The sequence below is a fragment of the Phalacrocorax carbo genome, chromosome 1 (genome assembly GCF_963921805.1).
Source record: "Phalacrocorax carbo chromosome 1, bPhaCar2.1, whole genome shotgun sequence".
Taxonomy (NCBI): domain Eukaryota; kingdom Metazoa; phylum Chordata; class Aves; order Suliformes; family Phalacrocoracidae; genus Phalacrocorax; species Phalacrocorax carbo.
Window position 1 is genome coordinate 66822289 of NC_087513.1, and position 22207 is coordinate 66844495.

The window sequence follows — 22207 nt, forward strand, 5'->3', positions numbered from 1 at the left end:
TAGGTATATGTATGCAAAGTCTTTCTCTCTGGAAGCAGGAGGGTTTGGTTACCTGGGATCACGTCCCTGCACTTCTCTTGGGTCAGGTTCCTCTCCCTGCACATCCCTGACAGCTTGCTGGACGTGTCAGGACCCAAGTCCAGCTCAGTGCAAGGATCTCCTCCTCCAGGCATGCATCTGCCTATGCGTCGCCAGCTGAAACTCCCTGATCAAATAGTTCAGATCCCAGATCCTATTTGTATTTGCTCCTGTTGGGGGTGCACACAGAAATGGGTGGGTTTGGGATCTGGAGACTATTGTCCCTGCCAATACCACCTGTGTGGAGAGGCTCACCAAGCACACACACCTCTCTCTAGTGTGGGCACCTCTAGGTTTCCCTCCGCATAGATCTATCAAAAGCAGAGAAGCCAAATCCCCAGGGGCTCTGCCTGTTGATCACATCTCCTGTAGGAAAATCCATCTCACAGCAGTCATTCTGGCATGGTGCCTGGCATGGACACTTCAGTCTGGAGTAGAGGGGCCAGGATGGAGACAGGTTTTGGAAAGTCCCTTTGACTCAAGTACTGAGGCTGGGGAGTGTGGGATCTTGTTTTCATGGTGGTTTTCTTTCTCTTCTCTCCCTTTTTTCCCTCTTTTCCCTCTTTTCCCTTTTTTCCCTCTTCAAATTCTGCCAGGCAGTTTCCTCCCATAGACAGACATTCAGACATATTCATGCATTCCACCAGGCTCTGGAGCTGGAGCACTGCTCTGAGCTGGCTTTGTGTTCTGCTTCACCTTGGTTTTGCTCTTTAACTTCTGAGAGCAAGAGAGGGGCAGAACAGATGACTTAATGAAGCAACCAAAAGGCTGTGCACTTAAAGGGTTTTTTCTGTTTTTTACTGTATTTGAAGATATTTTAAATTTTAATAAACACAACCACAGTAATTAAGTAATATCATTCTGAAGATGTAGCCTTCATGTGCATTAAGATAATTATTTTTAATGCTTGATAGGTTTCTTTATTCAGTGTTATTTCAACTTTCTTTTATAAATAGCATATTAACTTATTTACTCTCTGCACCAGTTGAGCATTTTTGTTTTCAAGGATTTGGCAGAAGGCTATTATTAGAAACCCTGCAGTAAGACTAGAAATTCCTTGGGACAGAGTTATCTTGTTTTGTGTTTTGTTATAGTATCTGGCATAAAGGAGTTTAGACACTTGGGAGCTTCAAGGTTGCTCAGTTTCAAACCTGTTACCAAGTGGCTGCTTTCAGGAGCCAGGAAAAAATTCAGCTGGACATATATGAACATGTAGCAAAAAATACAGGCTTTCTGTGGTATTTGGAAACCCAGTGCCAAAAAAGATACGGTGATGAAAGCAATATGATTAATCGCAGGAAGTCAACATTGTTTATAACCTTTAAATATAGGTACAGCCAATATCACAGTAGTTACTATTGCAATGACGAGGTTCTCTGAAGTAATTCCTGGAAGTACCACAGAAAGTGGAGAAAGGAGAAGTACCATCTCTCACAAAAGAGGAAGATTTTAGATGTTGTTACTTAAAATATGCCATTGTATTTTCTTTCTTCCTACAGACACCATTTTTACCAAACTTCAGCAAATGCAGCAAACAACGGTGGTCTTGGGTAACCAAGTACAATGATTTTCCTGGTGGTGGCATCAATGATCTGCATTTTGGGTAACACAGAAGCTCTTACTGGCGACCCTGGCAGGCAGCAGGCGTTTCCATCAGGGCTTTCATCCCTTGGGTGCATGCTGGCCTGTCACCTGCCAGGCAGCTTCCCTCGGGGAGGTCAGGCACCAGCTTGCACCCGTGCCCATTGCAACGTCCAAGCACTTTGGCTTCTCCCACTGCAGACCTGTCAATGTCCTCTGGCTCCCAACCCAGGCTTTCCTTCCCAATATTTTCCACTCACGTGTTTCCTCCCTCTCTGACTTTCCAGCCGCTGGGCCAGTCGCAGCACGACCACACAGCGGAGAAAAGACCGCCTGCGGCAGCACTCAGAGCACATTGGACTGGACAATGATTTGAGGGAGGTAGGTGGCATCATCTGCAGGCGGCACGAGCTTTTGTGATCCAGGAGGTGCAACTTAGACAAACAATGCCTTGTTACTTTGGGCAGTTTTGTGGCTACCATAAGGTTGGTGTGAGTCTCTGCAGCCATTTCATTTGGACACTGCTTGTTACAGACGCCTATATACGTTGTACAACTTCAAAGCACGCAACAGAAATAAAATTTTGGAATAAGGTAGCCCCCTTGTCATCAGTAAAACACCTTATTTGCTGATATAGACCCCAGTCACGTAACCACATGCAGAGGGCAGAGCCCTGGTGCATGCCTGGGTGCAACTGCCAAGCTTTGGCAAGGGTGAAGGTCTCTGCAAAAGTCAAGTCCTTGAATAAATGTCAGTGCTGTAGAGGCGAATGAGGCAGGACTTCTTTAAAGGAATTTTTTTTCCTCTCTCTCTTACGTAGATTCCTGACATGAGTAAGCCTCTTTGAAAGGTTAAGACTTTGGGGCCTTTTTATGCCTAAAGCTTGGAAACTCCCATGCATCTTATAAATGTCAGTCACACACATTTCTTTCCCATCTTTTCAGTTTCTTGTCCTTCATTAAATACTTTCTCCCATATTTTTCCATTGATGTCCATGTGTTTCTTTTGTATGTCACTAGCAAAAATAAAACAGTCGTGCTGTTTTGTGGTAAATCTTGCTGAATAATGTTGGCCAGCCTTGGCATTTGTACTCTGAAAGACCCCGAATGGATGAGTGGACTCTTGAACCGCAGCTTCGAACGATGTTTCATGGAAACACAGCAAAACAGCACTTGTACATATTTGTTGCTATTTTTGCTAGCGTGGCTTTGCAAGTATATTTTAAATGTTGCCTCAGATGTATATCTCAGCAGAGCCTTTTCAATACTTTGTCATGTATTTACTTTCTTCTTTTTTTGGCTGTGGATCATATGCATGCTTCTTTTGCTTTGTCTCCTCTTTCTTCCTGGCTATTCTGCCATTGGGGCATCTGCCTCCTCTTAGCCATCGGAGGAGCTTTTGCTTCGTCAGAACTCAATGGCCTTCTGGGAGTGGGATCAGGGACCACCCCCTCCTGCACGGCCTCCTAAAAAATCCTTCTCTGAATGCTGCCTGGTATGTTTTAGTTTTTCTTGTTGAAAGCTGCTTTTGAGATGTTGTTAGCGTGAGGAACTGCTGTCTTCGCTGCGTCTCAAACCTCTCCCTTTCTCGTAGAGTATGAAAACGTCCCTGTAGTGCTTGGAAGTGTGGTTATAATCAGAAAAGTAGCTGGAAATCAGCCCTAGGCTCCCACGCCAGCTCCCTGGCAAACGTGACGGCTCCAAGGCTGAAAGACGAGAATTTTGTTTTGCTTCATTGTTTCCCATGTTGCTCGCCTGGCAATTTAGCTGAGGGTGTCAAACCCAAAGGCATTGCTTTCTGACTGCTGGATCGTCCCATGCCAGTGTGGAAGAGGGTGGTGGTGTGTGGATGCTGATGAAGAGGCAAAGGGCAATCATTTGGATCTTTCATCCCACCCTTATTCTTCTCTTGAACTTACAAGAGCTAATAATTTTTTATCATAATAACAAGACATAGAACGCATAAAGTAAGGTTATCCATGTTTTGTACTCTTCAGACTATAACCACGCTTTGCATTTTATTTATCGCTTTACATTTAAAAAGAAGTATTAGATTTCCTAATTATATATTCCCTGTATTACTTTTTCACTGTTTTCATTGCTAATTTTTGCACTGAGTTAGATGGAAGTCACTTGTGAGATTGCTTGCTGAACAACACGCTTTCATCCTCTGTGATTTTTTTTTTTTTTTTTTAATTCACACTTGTAGTTTTTCAGCTATTTTTAGAGTCCTTACAGTATCAGTGAAACTGTGACTACCTAGCAGAGCACTTTTGTTGAACACAGCTTTCCATGCCAGAACCCGACTTTCTTGTCTGGCCCGTGGGAGGGATGTTGAGTGGTTCATGTCCAAATTTTGTATTGAAAAACCCAAATGTATCAGAAAAACTACTCGCCCATTGAAAAAGAAAAAAAGGAACAAGTAGTGAGCAATTTCAAGAAACTTCAATGTGTTTGGATTTTGCTTTTGCTAAATAAACTATTTTCTCCCCATATAGAAAGCTCTGAGAAAGTAGCAGCCACAGTGTCCTCTCAGTTCCCCCAAAACCCAGCCAGCAGCTGTGCTAAGTCACTGGAGGAGTGTGATCTGCTCCTCTCGGGGGAAGAGTGGTCGTTGTCACAACCGTCCGCCAAAGAGGCAGCATTGACTGGATAAAAACACACTTTGGAAATAGAGCATTCCCACATGAGGCTATGAGCGCTGTGCTTCAAGACCTGTTTTATTTGGCAACATCCTATTATTTTACTCTTTAACAAAAACTGTATGAATAATACTTGGGCAACTTTTAAATAGGCTTCATATTTGCACACCTAAATGTGGTCCACTTTGTAGCTTTGCGAAGCATGTGGCCCTCTCACTGATGATGGGGGCAGGTGACACTTTGATTGGTTTGGGGTTTTTTGCTTAACAAAAAAAACCTAACAATAAAAAAGCCCTGAACAAGAAGGCAAGGGAGCAGAAAGGTTTACAAGTCTTCTGTTATAACTTGGATCCTTTTTTTTAAAGAGCACACCAATTTTTGTCCATACGTCTCAATTATCACCCCACAGTAAAAACATGAGTGATCCTAAATGTCAGTTTTGTTTACAACAAGCTTCACTTGTAATGAAGAAGTTAATTGAAAATAAAATCAAGTCTGATTTTTCCCACATAAACTATCCAGATGAAAAGTAATGGATGAAATCGTTCTCCTTCACTAAGTGTATTTCTGCTTCTTGTAATTTATTTTTAAAGGATTTTTTTCAATTCTCATATAGCTTGGTCACAAATTAGGCAAATGGCTTTTAATTTTTTTATTATTTTTAAAGTGAGACTCAAATAACAATGGAAAGAAACTTTACTTGGTATTTTTACTTTATTGCTGAATGAAGGTATCGCACTGTGATTCACTTGCTGTGGCTAACTTCATGCTAGTGGCTAACAGCACAGTTCACTAGCTAACTTGACTGTTTTGATTCCACACAGGAAAATATCTTGCTTTTTTTGTTATCAAAAGGGAGTGTTCCGCTTCTCCAGCCCGACACCTAAGCATCATACAAGTCATGATGTTGTTCCTAGATTAACACTAGCTCATTCCTTTTCACCAGCATTTGCTTGCCTAGGATTAGGATGAGGAGAATCCCTCTGGCCTCTAACATCTAAAATTATTCTCTTTATTTTTAGAAATACATGCAGGAGGCGAGGAGTTTAGGAAAAAATTTAAGGCAGCCCAAGCTCTCAGATCTCTCTCCAGCTGTGATTGCGCAGACCAACTGGAAATTTGTGGAAGGGTTACTGAAGGAATGTCGCATGAAGGTAAGTCTTCCTCCTCCCCGCCACCTGCTCTCCCCTTGCTTACACTGAGCCTAAACAGCGTCTGTAGATGGTGTCCTGAAAGTCCTTCACAGCTGGAATGGCATTCATCTGATGCTGTACCAGGCTATTGCAGGGTGGATGTCCCTTTAGTGTTACATTTTTCAACCACTAGAAAAGAAACATATTATTGCTCTTCTGTTTATCAAGTCAAAAGTTGGTGAAATGAGTAAAAAGGACAGAAAGGAGAATCAGCATGATCAGACACCTCAGGGAGGATTTCCTTTAATCATTCATACGTAAATGTAGCCTAAACCTAACGGGCGAGACCTACGGTCAAAAACCGAAGTGTTCAGCATGTCTGACTGCTGTGCATGTTGTTTATGCACAGCAAAGGAAGTACAGCAGTTTCTTATATTAAGCAAGCTTTTATAGCCATGGAAATAATAATTTCTTTGTGTCTTTGTGTTGGTTGCAGTTGGTGGTATACTGTATTACCTGAGTTTTAAACTTCAATAACTATTCCAAGAAGACAACCAGATGTTGAATAAGACTGAAAATGTATCTAGCTCTGTACTCTGTTTTTGATATGGGTCGGTAATAGATCAGCTGTGTAGGAATAGGACAATAGATAAAGGGTATAGAATAGGCCAGTATGAAGTAATCCTACAATTATTTTTTTTTTATTTACAGTATCTATAAAGAGATTTGAAGTTTCTCTGGTCAGTCCATTAGTGATGGTCTCTAGCTTAAGCATTTAAGTAAACTCAGCTAAAAATTCCATCTGTTGTTGGATAACATTCTTAGAAAACTTTGGGAATTTTTTTTTTTAAAGACTAAACGCATGTTGGTAGAGAAGATGGGCCATGAAGCAGTTGAACTGGGGCATGGAGAAGCCAACATAACAGGTCTGGAGGAAAATACATTGATTGCTAGCCTCTGTGATCTGCTAGAAAGAATCTGGAGCCATGGTCTGCAGGTTAAGCAGGTTGGTAACTGGAAACTCAGGACTATGTGCGTACAGCACTCTAGCAGATACTGAATGCCATCTCTACTGTGGCTACTCAGTGGTGTCATTCCAACATTAAGTGGGACGTGTCTTTGGGATCAGAGTCCCTGGGTCATATCTTTTGAGGGCTTGGGGGTGTTTTGTGGGGTTGGTTGGTTTGTTGGGGTTTTTTTTGAGAGGTGTCTCTGGGAATAACAATGATGACGTCAAATAGGTGTTTGGTTTCTTCTCTTCTAACCTTCAAAAGGGAAACCCAGGGAGAGGACAAAGAAACAATGTGGGTGGTGTGAGTGCTAGGTCAGTGGGATGGTCCTCTCCTCTTCCTGAGGTCTCATGGGCCAAGAGAGGAGGATTGACTGTCACCACTGAACTTTTGGCCCACTGAAATGCCATCCCATTATTTTGCTATGTTCACTGGCCTCTTTTGCCTCATTTATTTAAAGCTACGTACTTCATATTCAATTTTCAGGGGAAATCAGCTTTGTGGTCCCATTTACTTCAGTACCAGGAAAGAGAAGAGAAGCAGGAACATAGTGCAGAGTCCCCAGGTGAGTACTCAGCAGTTTACTCCATGAAGGGTCCATCACAGCGAATGAACTCAGGCCTGGGAGGAACAGTCTAACCACACGAAACCCGTGCAGGATTTTCGATGGATTTGCTTGCTAATATCACATTCACATTTTGAGATCTTTCATAATCATTATGAAGATGCCTTGATGTCTGGACAAAAAAGATTGACATCTTTGGAGGCATATCAACATACTTATTATCCCTGTCCAGAAAATCACGCGATGACTGTTCACTACCTTCATTCCCTTTTAATCAGCATTGGGTGAGGTGTGAGAAGCAGTGCTTCCGCAAGAGATGATTTCTGAGTTTTTGGGTTGTCAAGCATTGGAACAGGCTGCCCAGGGAGGTGGTTGAGTATCCATCCCTAGAGGTATTTAAAAGAGGGTAGACATGGTGCTTGAGGATATGGTTTAGTGGTGGACTTGGCAGTGATAGGTTAGTGGTTTGACTCGATGATCTTAAGGGTCTTTTCCAACCTTAACAATTCTGTGATTCTATGAAGTAACTGAAGGTGTGAAGCTGTGGCTAAGACAGCTGACATTTTTCGTTCATGAGCATAATCTGTCTCGTAAATCCTAATGTGAATAACTCCATGTTCAATAAATATTTATACTGGTGGACTGTATGATTCAGAGGTTGTGTAATTAATCTCTATCCATCAGTCCAGGTGCTCAGTTTATGCTTTGGTTTGGCCCTTTACAATCACTAAATTACTTCTGTGTTGTGAGAGAGGTTGGTTTTCTGATGATCTTGAGCCCTCCCTGCGCGAAGGCTGCTGCTGGCTATTATAGTAAAAGTCTCTGAACTTTAGTGGGTCACCTTCCAAGGACTCTGCAATCCTCCAAATCCTGCAGATGGGAAGTTGTATGATCAGTCCTCAAAGACACATCTATGGACAAACTAGTCTCACTCATGAAAAGACTTTATTAAAAAGCTTCAATGAGTAATGCACTAAGCAATCTGGCTGGCAGGCACAAATTCCTGAGAGCAAAATGTGTCACCACAAAGCAGTTTGATCAGAGTAGCGGAACACAGAAATGCATGGCATTCTTAGCATCAAATATGCTACTGTAGCTTAATTTTATCCCGTCCTTCTCATTTGTGAGCTTTCCATAAAAACACATGACTAATAAAACTCATTGCCATACAGACTTATGTTAATGTTTTTCACATACTAAAAAGGAAGCTAAAACTCTGAGTTCAGTGCTGGATTAAGGAAGGAATAGTTAATGTATTAAGCAGTTTTGATTTTTGTCTGCTTCTACATTTCCAGGGTAGAGTTAATGATAATGCACAGAAACATGGCAGTTACCAGCCACTTAAGATTGTTTTCAGCTGTATGTAAAACAAATGCATGGCAGACGATTACTGTAATTTTGTATTAACTTCATATATTTTCTCTACTGTAGTTGCTGTTGGAACAGAAAGACGAAAGTCTGATACAGGAATTACTCTGCCTACTTTGAGAGTTTCCCTGATACAAGATATGAGGTACACAATTTGTTTCCTAAAGCATTAATTGTGGGTTTAATTGTGTAGCATAAGGTAAAGGTCCTCACTGGCCTTGGGTTTACAAAGGCTAAGGAGAATTAAACCTTATCCTTATCCCATCTTCAAATCCACAAAGTGTTTCCTTTTTGTTTTACAAAAATTATTTGCATGTTTACTTGATTTATTTGAGCTAAAAGACAATGAAAGCCACACAATTTTTACCAGGGTTTTTGTTTTCCTGGGGGGGTTTCTTCTAACAGTGAAGTCTGTTTCTACAGATAACAGCAGATATGTTGAATTCCTTGGTACTTTGAGTTTGTTTCTTTTTGTTTTAAATTACTGACCAAGCAAGTGCAGTTGATAGGCAAAGCAAAGGGACAAAGAAACGTGCTCACAATGCCTGAGCAATATTCTTTCTTTTCAATTAGCATTTTGCGGCAGATAGTAATAAATGTACAAATTTAGAAACATAATCAAACCTAGCATTTGGGTGAGCTTAAAATTGGAACGTGAAGTAAGGGGAGGTGCTCTGTAGGAGACCACAGCCTGGCTCTGGAGGGCTTTTTAAGCAGCATTGGTTGTGAAATGGAAGGATTAGAGAGAAAGACGAGGTGGAGGTTGATGTGACACCACCAGGCAGAAGTTCTTCAGGGCATCTCCTTGATCGAGCCACTGTCAGGTCAGGCCACTGTTTTGACACTTCACTTGCCATGGCTAAGGATTGCAGTGGGGTAAAAGTGCCATGAAAAGAGGGGAGGATCAATGCAATAATGCTCATCTCTAAAGAGCCGCTAGCAATTCAGTGTGTGAGATAACATGAGTATTGTTTCTTGTAATACCATGCCCTTCTTCCATGTAAAAATATGGCAAAAAATCTTATGGTAAAAATAAGATTAATTGTAGTTAGTTCACAAAAACATGATTACAGTGATGTGATTTTTATCTTGTGTATTATTACAGATTTTTTTTCTGATGTGAGATCACACAGATTAGTCAGACTTTTCTGAAAGAAAATGACTGCACTTCCCACCTGCAGCGTGCAATCTTTTTGTTTGATGCGATGTAGTCTGAGTTTTGTGCTCTGATTTCAAAGAATATGACACGCCACATAAGGCTAAAACAACATGCGAAAGAGGGAGGGAGAATATATACAGTGTAATTAGGAATATAATGCCAAGAGGTCGTTTTGAACACGTGTCGTCATTTTAGCATCCCTCTCATGGGACGTGGCAGCTATTTACTTAATTCAGTCCTGTGAGGCTGATGGGCATGTAGGGGGTCAGTCTGAGGAAAGGATGAAGGAGGATCTGGAGCGGAAACTCACGTGCTGGGGGGGATTGCCGACAGAGGAGGCTGCGTGAGCTCGCTGCTGCGTGCATGGGTTTCATCTTCCGCATACTTCTACTTGAGTAGTGAAAGCCCAGCACAGATCTGAGCTCTCTTGCTTGAATCACAAGAGTGTTTCTGCTGCTTTTCAGAGAAAGTACAGAAGCAGAACACTACCTTTTGTAATGCCTTGGGTATTCATGATTGTCCACAAACATGTCTGGTCATAGAAAATGCTGGGCGGATGGTGAGTTGACTTTGTCATCCGTAATCTCGTGGCATACTTTCTCCTGCTTGGAAGAAATGCTGCTTAATATTTGTTTGCACACACAAATTTATGGTGAAGTTAGGAGGATAGGTAATTGTTAATTGCTGGTGCTGCGGTGCTAACTGAACTAATGGCTAGAGGATTAAGCATTGCCTTAAGCACGGCTTATTTTTGATGGCTCATGCAAGGTTATGTAAACAACTTTAAAAGCACGGCTGAATCACCGTCACGCTCTGAATGTGCGATGAGCCTGTGCTACAGATAACATATGTCCTCTGCCTCCCTCACAAAGCCCAGCATCTTAGATGTGGTCAGGAAGATGCTCAAGATGTTTACTTTGGTTCTCTGCACGGAGAGTCTCTGCACAAGTGTTTGGGGGTATGCCCTTCAGCTTTTTCCCTGGGCGAGGATCTGCAGCATCTCTCCCACCCCGCTTCCAGCTCCCTGGCAGAGTCCTGCTGCAGCCTGCCTCCTCCATGGCCTCATCCCTGGGGCACATCACTGCACATCCAGCCGGACCAGTCAGTGCCAAGGCAACTCCCCGAAACCTTTGGTCCAGCTGGGTTCAGGCAAGCTCTCCCTTGCTACCAGCGCTTGCTTTCATGCTCATGTCATGCCTCGCTCATGTCATGCCTCCCCTCCTGCAGGGAGCTTGCAGCAGAGGATGCGAGCCCTGGGCGCTGCGCCCACGGAGTGATGCTTAACCTGCTGCAGTCAAAAGAAGCTGGGTTCGCAAAGACCTGCCACCTACATGGGACAAGCTAGTATGGCTCGTTTCTGACTGCACTGGGATCAGGAGCAGTCACACCATCCTCAGGGGCATGGTGACACTGAGCAGCTGTAACCTCTTCTGTCAGCACAGCTATTTGCAGAGGGTATGTCTCACCATACCCCAGGCTCACATTTGACAGGGAAAATAGATTTTTCTTTATTACTAATGGGATTAAAAGCAAGTCCCAACCTAGGGAGTTGCATTGAAATTGCTGTTCAGTGCCCTGACAAGAAGAGTTTGCTGTGTGGTGTTGAGCATACAGTGCTTACACTTAGGTCACTGATAAAAATAGAGCTGTTCTAACTCTCATGACTGAGAGCGAAATAAATTTGAGTTCCTGAATGCTCTGTTCTGTTACACTCTGCTTTTGCTGACAGCAAGACTGATTACTGAATCTTTTTAATGTTTATGGCAAGCTGTGTGGTTGCAGATCCTTATTTTTCCCAAATGCACAATTAATGCCAATCTGGTCTGAACCAGAAACAGGTAATGAGGAGGTACAGAGCATGCATGGAATAAGGTTGAGTCCGTCTGTACTTGAATCTTCTCACAGTAAAATAACATCATCTACTCAGTGTTTTGTATTAGATGTAATTCAAGCTGAGCACTAGGGGGAAGGGGAGGGAGGGAGATGATAGTCTGTGCTTTGATCTTCTCATTTCAAGAGACATGAAGTGTCTGAGGAGAGTCGCTCAACTCGATGGAGTTGAGCGTAGTGCGCATCCTGTTTCTCAAGGACTGCGGATCACGTGCCCAGCTGTCTGGGCTGGAAGGTCTAATGCTGGCTGCCACACACCGAGCAGGAAGGGCTTTCCAATGCCAGGAGCAAGGCTCTCGGCAGTGATTCAGCCAGCAGGCATTGCTGCTGACGGAGGGAGGCTGCTGAGCTTGCTTATAAAAGGCAAGGACTTATACATGAGTGTAATGTGCCCTCCTGGGTTTGTTTTACAACTCACTGAGAGTTAGTACTTCTCACCTGCTCCATCAGAGAACTATCCATGTGTCACATTAGGAAACAGGAGGAAAGTTTCTTTTTATTTTCTAAAAATATATCTTTTTTTTCCTTTTATTTTCTTGGGTTTTTTTTTTTTAAAGGGGTTTTAAGTAACCTAGACTTTGCCATTGGCAAGCTACTATTGCTCCTACTGACTGTTTCTTCCTGATGGTGCTTCAGATATTTACATGCAGTACAGAGCTGGGTGACATAAACCCCTCAGCTTGGACTGCAAAGGTAGACCTGTATCTTGAGAATTCCGGTAGGTCAGCCTGGTGGAGAAGGGTGCTTCTGAGCTACGTCTGGTATCTACTGCACTTGGGCAGAGCGAACCATATTTCTGGACAGCACTAAGTTGTACTTTGCAAATTTGCCCTTAAGGCCGTAGCCCTGTTACGTTAGAAGCTCTATCAACAAGTGAGTATTTTTCTCAAATAATGCTGTGTCTAAATATAATGCAAAGCACGCGCTTGGGTATAACAGATGGGGGAAAGCACGAGACAGTGAGACTATACTAGTCAACGTAAAAAGCATCAGTCACAGCATGACTTTGTTGGATCTTCTTTGGAGTAAATATTGCCACATTCCCTAATGCTCAGCAATGCGTGGAGGGCCTTCAAGGAAGATGCAGGAGTTGGAAAGTAAATCACAACAGAGATCGGTTCAGACTCAGCTGGCGATACTCGGAGCCTGCCACAAAGGGCTGAATTACTTGTGCACTTAACATGCAAACTGTGCGAAAATTAAGAAATTGCAGCCTTTTATTTCCCCTGCTGGAAACTGTTACTCATTTTTCTTGTTTATTTAACCAAGTGGGGGTTTTTTGGAAGCAGCCTTGCCCTGGCATGGCAGTTCTCTTCCTCTTCTAAAGCTCCCTGTGCTCTAAAACTAGAGTTTCTGGCATTCTCCAAACTGAAATATGGGAAATTTAAAAAGAAAAGAAAAGCAAAACCATAGAAGAAAGCCCCTATGGAGCAGTTGTGCTTTCCTACAGACCAAGCACGTGGAAGGCTGTTCAGATTATCACTTATATGAGGGCCTCATATCCCTCAAAAACTGATTCTACTTGTGACTGCCTGCCGCTGTTTTTCGTGCAACAATCCTCTTTTTTCTAAGATGTCCCATTGCTGCTGCCACCAAGAGGTTTGTTAGAACCTTCAGAGTAGGTTGTGGTTTAGAGAAACTCCTTAAGGTGTGTACTGTCCTCTGCCCTTCCAGACATACCCATTCCTGTCAGCAGCTTGACAAGCTGTAATATAACTGGGTCTCACAAGGTGGCTGCTTTTTTTTAGTGTTAGCAGTGTCTATGAGGACGTCTACCTCAGGCAATGCAGGGATGAGCAGATCTACCCCTGCTCACCTTGGCCAAGCAAATGCCGGGACACAGAGCAGCTAATGCAGGCTGTACTGCATCTGAGTTGCAACCTGCCGTGCCCAGGAAGGGCTGCCCCACGTCCCTGCGCCAGCCTGGGGCTGCCAGGGGTCTCAGCGCCATAGAGCGGGGCCCTGCTGGGGGTCTCTTTCTCTAGAAATGATGTCAGAAGACGTTTTCCTGTTCAGCTGCTGCATCACACTGGATGTTACTGTTTGAAGCATGCAGGATTTTTATGATTCATCTATTATTTTCCTCCCCCCCCCCCCCCCCCCCCCGTTTCAGGCACGTTCAGAACATGAGTGAGATAAAGACTGATGTGGGGCGAGCCCGAGCCTGGATAAGGCTTTCTCTGGAGAAGAAGCTTTTGTCTCAGCACCTGAAGCAGCTGCTTTCCAATCAGCCACTTGCCAAGTAAGCTGGCTCTTTTTGTGTCAAGATGCTGCACAGGCTGAGGGCGCACAGCTAGGCACCCTGTTCGGGTACCGTGGTTTCCAGCTAGAAGTGATTGAAGGGCAGCAGGTAGCTGGGGGAGGAGGTACTGCACATCCAGCAGCAAAAAAAGTCTGCTCATCTGCCTGGAAAAACAAATCACAATTTTCAGGAAGGAGGCATTAGGTTTTGGTCAGATCAGTGCATTGATCCAAGCCACTTTGCAACCCTACAATCGCTGTATCTTGTGCAAATGAAGCAGCAGGGGCCGGAATGCCCTGTTTCTCACAGCAGCCCTGCATTATGTTGATTCAAGCCAAACAGAGGCCCCCATCCTGACTGCCGATGGGCTGGGTTAGAGGCCAGTCCTCACAGCCACTTAGCAGCTTCCCCAGCTTTGCCTCCTTTTGCAAGCACAGGCACTTAAGGATCTGCCTGTGTAGATGTTCCCTGACTTAATTTTCTCAAAGCAATGAATTCAGGAAAAAAAACCCAAACCTTATGAAAACATCGTAGCTATTGCATGCAGTTCTTAGCAGAACTGGGTCTGTGATGCTACACGCGTGATTGTGCCAGAAGCTAACAAATACTCCAGTCTGCTAAAGGGAAGAAAGGGGAGTAGCTGGAGACAGTCACCCCTTGGGTGATCAGCTGAAGGCACGGTGGCAGACCTGTCTCTTCCTGAAGTTTCATCTACATCTGTCTACCTTAGCAGCTTTTTGGGAGTCTGCTGCCTTCAGACTGCAGGTGGTGTCGCAAGCTCTGTGCTTTCTCCGAGCAGGCCCAGGTTAACTCCTGGTGTGCCTTTGGGCAGCTAGCGACGTACACTGGGTTTGTGGAAATGTAAGAGTGGCCGGAGGACCCCTGCTGCTGCTTGGTGCCTTCCGTGGTTTGGTACCTTCTGGTTAGTTTTCTAAGTAAGATTAGGTTGTTAGGCAAGGCTGTTCTGCAGTGGGAAGATACAGGGAAGAAACGAGGTTGCTGTATGTTGGCTCAGGTCTGCTGTTGTGAGCAGCGTTAGTTTACATCTGTGCCTTGCAGCAAAACCAAAACTGATCCTGTAATGAGATGAACTCTATAGCCTTTCTATGGTAGCATGGAGCTGAGAGTGGTCTGTAAAGCATGTGTAGCATAGAGGGTAAATGCCCCCTATGGGTTTCTAGCAGCTTGTGTTAGCTGCAGAATCTCACTGTTCATACCTCCCACGAAGGTATGAACACTCTTCATTTGGTGTTTTGAGATTCAAACACCTTTTAAGATACATGGTGCTTTTTCCACAAGAAAGCAATGTATTTGTTTCTACCAGGAAACTTTACAAGCGTTATGCTTTCCTGCGCTGTGAAGAAGAACGGGAACAGTTTCTCTATCACCTGCTGTCACTCAACGCTGTGGATTACTTCTGCTTCACAAGCGTCTTCACCACAATCAGTGAGTTGGAGAATAATTTTTTTCTCCCTGAATAAAAATTAGTTGCTGCCATGATTTGTAAGAGATGATGATGTTGGTGGTGGTGTCTGAGTAGCTGAGCCCTTATCTGGGAACCTTGGTTGTTGCTGCCAGGCTCACGGGTGCTGGGTGTTGCTCTGGGAAACACGCTGGAGAGCCAAGGTTGTGTGGGAGCGCTCTGGAGAAAAGCATTGCACAAAGGAGAGTAATCAGCAGAGTGTGCTGCTGTAATACTTGGTTTTCCTCACTGAGTTATTTAGTGTCTTTCATCTTTCCCCCCAGACAAGACCTCTACGTCCTAATGCTTCTTCCCAGTCTGCTAAGTGTGCATCCTAACAGCCTGCTCTCTGCAGACTGAGAAGGGAATGGAAGCCTTGGAGGATGAAGTACAAGGCACTTTGTGTATTTGTGCTCTGCTGTATATTTTAAATCTCTTTTTGTCACTCCTTAAATGCCAAAGAGATTCCCTCTCCCTTCCTCTCTTGTAAGATGAAGAGCAGAGGTCGGATCAAAATCTGAAAATCAATCTTTGTCTCTGCAGCACTGGGCAATGCAGAGAAAGCAGGACCCCATGAGAGGGCCTAATTATTCACCTTGGCAGCCCCTAGTCTTCATTTTCCTGCCTGTTCAGAGTGACGTGCGGCAAGTTTTACGTGGCTGTCAAAACAGGCACTCATTCTACTTTTTCTCCGCTTAAAGCAATAAATCCCCTGAGAACTAGCACAGCGCAAAGAGATTTATTCATCCTTGATTACCTTACTTCTGCAGGGCATCCCGCTTGATAGCTTTCCCCTGTAAGACAAGCGCTTGGAATTTGAGGTTGTTGGGTTTTTTGAGCGCAATATCATTGTATGGCACGCCAAAAGTAAAAAAAGGCTGGCTTATCTTACCCAGTCAAAAAGGCAGCTCGTGAAACGTAAGGAGAGTCTTGCAGTGCTAGCATGCAGTATCTGAGTCAAATCCAAATCAGGGTGGGTGGCAGTCGTTGTCTTAAGCACATAAAAGAAAAATAAAAATATTTATTAAGGGGGGAAATATCCACAGAGGCTTGAGACTTCGGCTATGCCGTTACCAGCCACGCCAGTATTTCTGACATCCCCTTTTCCCCTATAACCTTCCGTCTGCCCCTTTTATCCTTGCAGGCTGCGGGTGCCTCGCCGCAGCCGGGGGTGATGCGGGTTTGCGCCGCTTGAGCGGCGGGGCTGCAGCTCCACCGCGCGGCACCGAGCCCCCAGCCTGACCCGGAGCGGCTGGAGGAGCCGCTGCACAAGGCTGCTTGAAGTAACCAACGTGGGTGGGAGATCCCCCAAAGCTGCGCTGCAGAGCCAGCTGCTTCTGGTTTAGGGCTGGCTGGAGCCGTGAGCGCTGATGCGACCGTCCCTGGGAGGAGATTCGCTGCCGCTGCAGCGCTCTGCAGGTTTGGCTCACCCTTGAGAGGCAGACCAGGGTTTTAGGCTGCTGAGACGTGGGACAAGAGCTTATCTTCAAGGGAGAGGCGTGGCTTACTTCAGAAATTGTCTACTGTGAGGGGAAAAAAAGTCAAGACTCATTTATTTTTCCTCTTCTGTTCTCAGTGATCCCCTACAGGTCAGTGATAATTCCCATCAAAAAACTAAGCAATGCAATAACCACATCAAACCCATGGATTTGTGTGTCAGGAGAACTAGGAGACACAGGTGTAATGCAGATTCCTAAAAACCACCTAGAAATGACATTTGAGGTGAGTACATGCTCTTTTTACCTTTCAATTTGAAACGTGCTTCCAAATAAATATTATATTTGGGGAGGGTTTATTGACTTAAGATCACAGCATTTCAGATTCTGTCCAGGTGTTCAGGGTCCTTGTACATTCAAAATCTGGAAGACAGTGCTGCCGGCCCCTCCTGTGCGAGATGAAAGTTTCCTGTGAGCACGTACCACTTGCAACCATGGGCTTCACTGCTGTCCCTCTCCCAGCTGCAGGGCTCCTCTTTTCACACCTAGCCAATCTGTTTCCATGTCTCATTCCCTTCCACATCTCCTTGCCAGCTATCCTAATCTTCTCATTTCTAACTCATTTCCCTTCCTAGTGTCTTTTTCCTTCTTTCAGTTTGTCTTCCACTGCCACTTCCACTTACCACCACCCGCGTCCCAAATTTCTTCTCCTCTTTCTTTCTTCTGGCCAGTCCCAAATTTCTTCTCTTCCCACTCCAGCTCCTTGTCTGACGTTGCTTTCCTTTCAACCAGCCAGCCTAACTCCTGTGTTCTTCAACTTCCCAGCTCCATGTGCTACCCCCAGCAAACCGCAGAGCCACCACCCCCATCAGGCTTTTTCCTCCGTGCTTGCTGTGGTTTTCTGTTTGTGTTTGACTGCCCGGTGTTCCCCTCTGCTTTCCCACCCATCAGTTACAGGTCGGCTTGGTGCCACCCAAAAGCAGCTGGTAGCAGGAATTGCAGGGGAAGCCCCGTCAGGCTCCTGTAGCTCCAGGCTGTACCATATCCAGTAAGGAGTGATTTCGTAGGAAAATCTGCTACTAAAGTTAAAGTTGCATCCATTGAGCATATGCAAACTGATCTTCAACAACAACAGTAAAAAAAACCCAAACCTCTTGCCAAATATAGGTGGATTTTGACAGAGACAGAGAGGATATTTTCATGAATGGCTGGCTCTCCTTCAGATACAAGTATTTTGTAGAAAAGATCTGCAGGCTTCTAACAAGCAAAATAACATATTTGGACATTTCTAAGGACCAGACTAACACTGTTCTGGAATACTCCTTTGGCTGAAGCTTTCCTAAAATATCAACTTGGGTAGCCACCCACTACGGAAAATGTCAGCCCAAGCTGCTTGTTTGGCAGTACTAGAAGCAATGAAAACCAAGGTCCTGCAAAGGAAATGTTTAGGTGACGTTAATAGATGTTGCTGCCAGCCCCACCTACAATTACATATTGCACTGGAATTCACAGTTTTCCTTTTTTTCCTTGTTCTGACTCTTTGTGATGTTAAGAATCTCATGTTAGTGATTTTTGTCTTGCCCAACATTAAGCAAATCAATCTTTGAAAATAATAAAAGATCTAGGGACGGCTTCATAGTGTAGAGCGAGTCGGCTGAAGGTCAGTATGCTCAAAATGCATTTTTTTAAAAGCTGTTTGTACTGAAGATCTATTTCTTCTACAAAAGCACCCCTTTTTATCACCTTATCTCCGAAATTTGTAATTAACACTTCTCAGAAGTATTCGGAGTGAGTGCTCACAACAAAGAATGTAATCTCTTCACAAGCTTTTTAATAGTTCTATTTCAAGGTATTTATTTTCTCCTGTGTTAAAATAGTTATTCTGCTTTTCAAAACGTTCTGCACGTTTGGTTGAAAATACTTGCTGAGTAAATCAAAGGAAGCTGAACAAAAACACACATTTGAGACCATATGTGTGCATGTGGTGGGGGTGTATGTTGTCTGTTGTGTTTTAAATTAAGTGAAAACTGTTACTCATTTCAGTGCCAGAATTTAGGGAAGCTGACGACCGTTCAGATTGGTCATGACAACTCAGGGCTACTAGCCAAGTGGCTGGTTGATTGTGTCATGGTCAGAAATGAAATAACAGGACACACGTACAAGTAAGCAACAAGTTTTAATTTTCTTTGTCTGAAATTCGTACTTGTTAAATCTAGAGAAAGCAAGAAGGCATTTGTCTCCTCCTCTGTTGGTGGAGCGCTGTGGGCTGATTTGGGTAATCAGTAGGGTTGGGTTGGTCTCTCCCACCGCCGGTTCCCTCATTTCAGAAGCCCAAGTTGAAGTCAAATAATCTGATAAATATTAAATGGGACTTGAATGTAGGATTTTCTTTCCATCTCTCTGAGACAGGACAGACAGTATGGATACTTCTGAAATGATTCATATGTTTGTGTCTACTAATTAAACCTCTTGATTTAAAGTAATGTGGTAAAATTGTGCACAAATGAACTCCTCAAACCCCCAGGAACTGGAATGATAGTTTAGGGCAAATCTTTGGTTTCTTTTTCTTTTAAAAAATATTCAAACATCTAAGTACTGTAACAAATGCACAGAAACTCAAATTACAAGAAAATAAAAGGTTTTGGTGATTTCTTAGTCGTCTTTTGAGTACCTACCTCTTGTGTTGAAATGATCTCCTAACTCATCATTGGTTTCACAAAACGTCTGACTAAGCAGACTTAATTTTTTTTTTTCCTACATGTGGTCTTGGAAAACTATAATCCAGAGCTCAGGGTTGGCCACAGTGTATGGGGGAAAGTAGGAAGAAATGGGATACAAGGACTGGGGGTATGGAGATGTGCATGGATTTCATTAGGACTGTGGGTGGGGTCAAAAAGTACAGCAATAAAATATGAGGTGAGGTTTGAGTATGAGGAGATGTCACAGCTTCAGCTGGGTGGGAGCTCTGTGTGGGAATTTAATTGTTAATCATCAAATATTTTAAAAGGCTGAATATCAGTTGTGGTTGCAAGTGAAAAATAACAGCAGAAATCAAGATGTGGCCCATGAAATGTGTATAACACTTTCTGTTGTCCCGTGCTCTCATGCAAGCTTTGCGTATTTCCCTTTTCCTAAGGATGGAGGTGAATGTTTGGTTCTATCAGTTGTGGTGCAGGGGATGCTCCCTGCTGAGTTCTGGTTTGTGAAAAGTTTCTGGCTGCTGAGTATTCCCTGCCCTTTAGCAGCGTTCATGGGTGCTAGCTGTCCCTCTAACTTTGAGATCAAGCTGGACTGCCTGTGTGGCTGACCTGTGCCTGTGCTGGCTGCGTGGCAGGTTTCCCTGCGGGCGATGGCTGGGAAAGGGCGTCGATGATGGCAGTTTGGAGCGAATACTCATTGGGGAGCTGGTGTCCTCCACATCTGACGAAGAGCTGGGAAAGCAGTGCCGTACCCCACCCCAGCAGAAATCTCCTACCACGGCTCGACGACTGAGCATCACTTCCCTCACAGGGAAGAACACCAGTAAGTCCTTTCCTTTCTCCCCAGGGCCCTAGAGAAGGGGGCAACAACTGCTGAGAAATAAAGCTCATCTGAACAGGAGAGCTCCTGCTGAAGCTAGGCTTGGTGCAGGGGAACAGCTGCGAGCTGATGAGTTTTTCCTGCCCCGGTTTGTTTGGCTGCAGCTTGCTCTGGGACTGTACACATTGCCTCTTTCAGTGTTCCCATTTGACAGTTGAGAGATAATAATCTCTTTCCTTGGAGCATGGCAATAGGAGATGAGGGAGGAGGAGGCGGCAGCAGCAGAGTTTGCAGGAGCTGATGCTGGTCAGCTTCCTGGCTCGCTTTGCAGTCACTGGGAAGACAGTCCTCTCTGAAGGGCAGTTCAGAGCCTGATGTGGATGCTGCAAACTGCCTTCTGGAGGAGCACATCTCCAGAGGGACCCTAGGGGACATCAGCTTCATGTCCCTAAAATTAGCCTTTATGAGTAACTGCACCTGGCTACAGCGGGGCATGGGACTGTAAGGGCCACATGAGGCATTCTCTGCTAAAGCATACGGATGAGCACAGCGTAGATGCTGTTCATAAATCTGTCTAGCTCCTGTAAAATTAGAGGACAAAACTGCTGAAACGTCAAGGTTAGCCTCCAAGAGTAATTCAGCATTTAAAAACCACCATGGGACCATTGCAGCTCTTCAAATGTGTGAGTCCACATTAGCTGGGGGAGTGGGCACCAGAGCTACTTGCAGAACATTTCCTTAGGCCTGGGAACACTAAGGCCCAATAATTCATTTGTCTTGTGAGCTACATGAGGCTCTGTGTTAGACCTGCCAAAGACTGCGGAGGTCATCATGTACTAAAATAATACTGAATTACTCCATGCTTCTGAAAAAACAGTTGTAGGACAAGCTACTAGCAACCTGCATATGTCTGGAAAACTAGAGAGGACTCATAGAAGAACCATGAAAATGACTGAAGTCTGGAAAACACCTGTTTAAAATGGAGTTTGAAAAGTTCAGTCTGTTTTAATCAGAGTGTATGAGGGACTAGATAATTTTCTGCAGATACCTGCATAGGAAGATGAGGTGGCAGCAGATGGAGGCATAGCATGACTCAGTAGCAGAGGCATACAGCTAAACAGATTCAGAGCAGAAGCCTGGCATGTTTTAACACACAAGATAACTTACTCTTAGAACCATTAATCAGGAATATTCTCTGCCTGTGGCCCCTCACACTGGTACAATGACTAGACATGCACCTAAAATAGATGCATGTTTTGGCTCATAAAACATTGTGGGTTCAAGTCAGGAATTAACGAGTGCTGGGTTTTCTGGCCTCTGTCACGTAGAAGTGAGTCAAATGACTGGGCTACAACCTTTCAGCCCGTGCCTTGCTGTGTGAAGGTTGCTCTACTCGGATCCTTGGGTAGTACATTTTTAAGTAGGGAGATTTATTGGACTATTCCAGTGTTGCTCATCAGCTGCTTGTAATTAAGGTTTAGGTTTACCCAAGGCAAATGATTGCCTGAACTCTGTTAAAGATACAGAATAATTCCTGCAGTTCAAGCTATGTCATCATGAGAATTTGATGAATGTTTTAAAGTTGGTATCTTCAGCTACTGTGCTCTCCATCATTTCGCAGAGCCTAATGCAGGACAGATCCAAGAGGGAATCGGGGAAGCCGTGAACAATATTGTGAAACACTTTCACAAGCCAGAGAAAGAGGTACTACCTACTTTTCATTACTTGCCTGCTATCTACAATGCATGTAAATATTTTTGTAAACAGAAATGGAGCTGAAGTACTGGTACAGACTGTTAACCTTTAGATTTGAAGCTTCTGGCATACAAACAAGGCAAGTTGTACTTACAGACTCTCCCTTTCCCACAGAGAGGGAGCCTTACCATTCTGTTGTGTGGAGAAAACGGCCTGGTCGCAGCACTGGAGCAAGTCTTCCACCATGGATTCAAGTCAGCTCGCATTTTTCATAAGAATGTCTTCATCTGGGATTTCATAGGTAAGCTGGTATGTGCTTTGGAGGCAGGAGGAGGAGAAAGATTACAGAGCTAAATGACTACTCATGCATAGACCTCGGATTCTTGTCAGCTAGGGTGCCATTAGTTCCTGCCTAGCACCTGCTCCAG

The 22207-nt window shown here is 44.2% G+C and overlaps 1 protein-coding gene across 2 annotated transcripts in view; it reads left to right on the plus strand.

Annotated features, from left to right (window-relative positions):
* DENND5B (DENN domain containing 5B) overlaps positions 1–22207 on the plus strand; it is a 115622-nt gene that overhangs the window by 87772 nt on the left and 5643 nt on the right. For both annotated transcript variants that reach the window (XM_064457924.1, XM_064457933.1), the window contains 12 exons: positions 1947–2040; positions 5323–5454; positions 6287–6439; positions 6930–7008; positions 8440–8521; positions 13539–13667; positions 14992–15113; positions 16706–16851; positions 18609–18727; positions 19900–20087; positions 21706–21788; positions 21954–22080. In XM_064457924.1, coding sequence (XP_064313994.1) covers positions 1947–2040; positions 5323–5454; positions 6287–6439; positions 6930–7008; positions 8440–8521; positions 13539–13667; positions 14992–15113; positions 16706–16851; positions 18609–18727; positions 19900–20087; positions 21706–21788; positions 21954–22080 — 1454 coding nt within the window. The remainder of the gene's footprint in view (positions 1–1946; positions 2041–5322; positions 5455–6286; positions 6440–6929; positions 7009–8439; positions 8522–13538; positions 13668–14991; positions 15114–16705; positions 16852–18608; positions 18728–19899; positions 20088–21705; positions 21789–21953; positions 22081–22207) is intronic.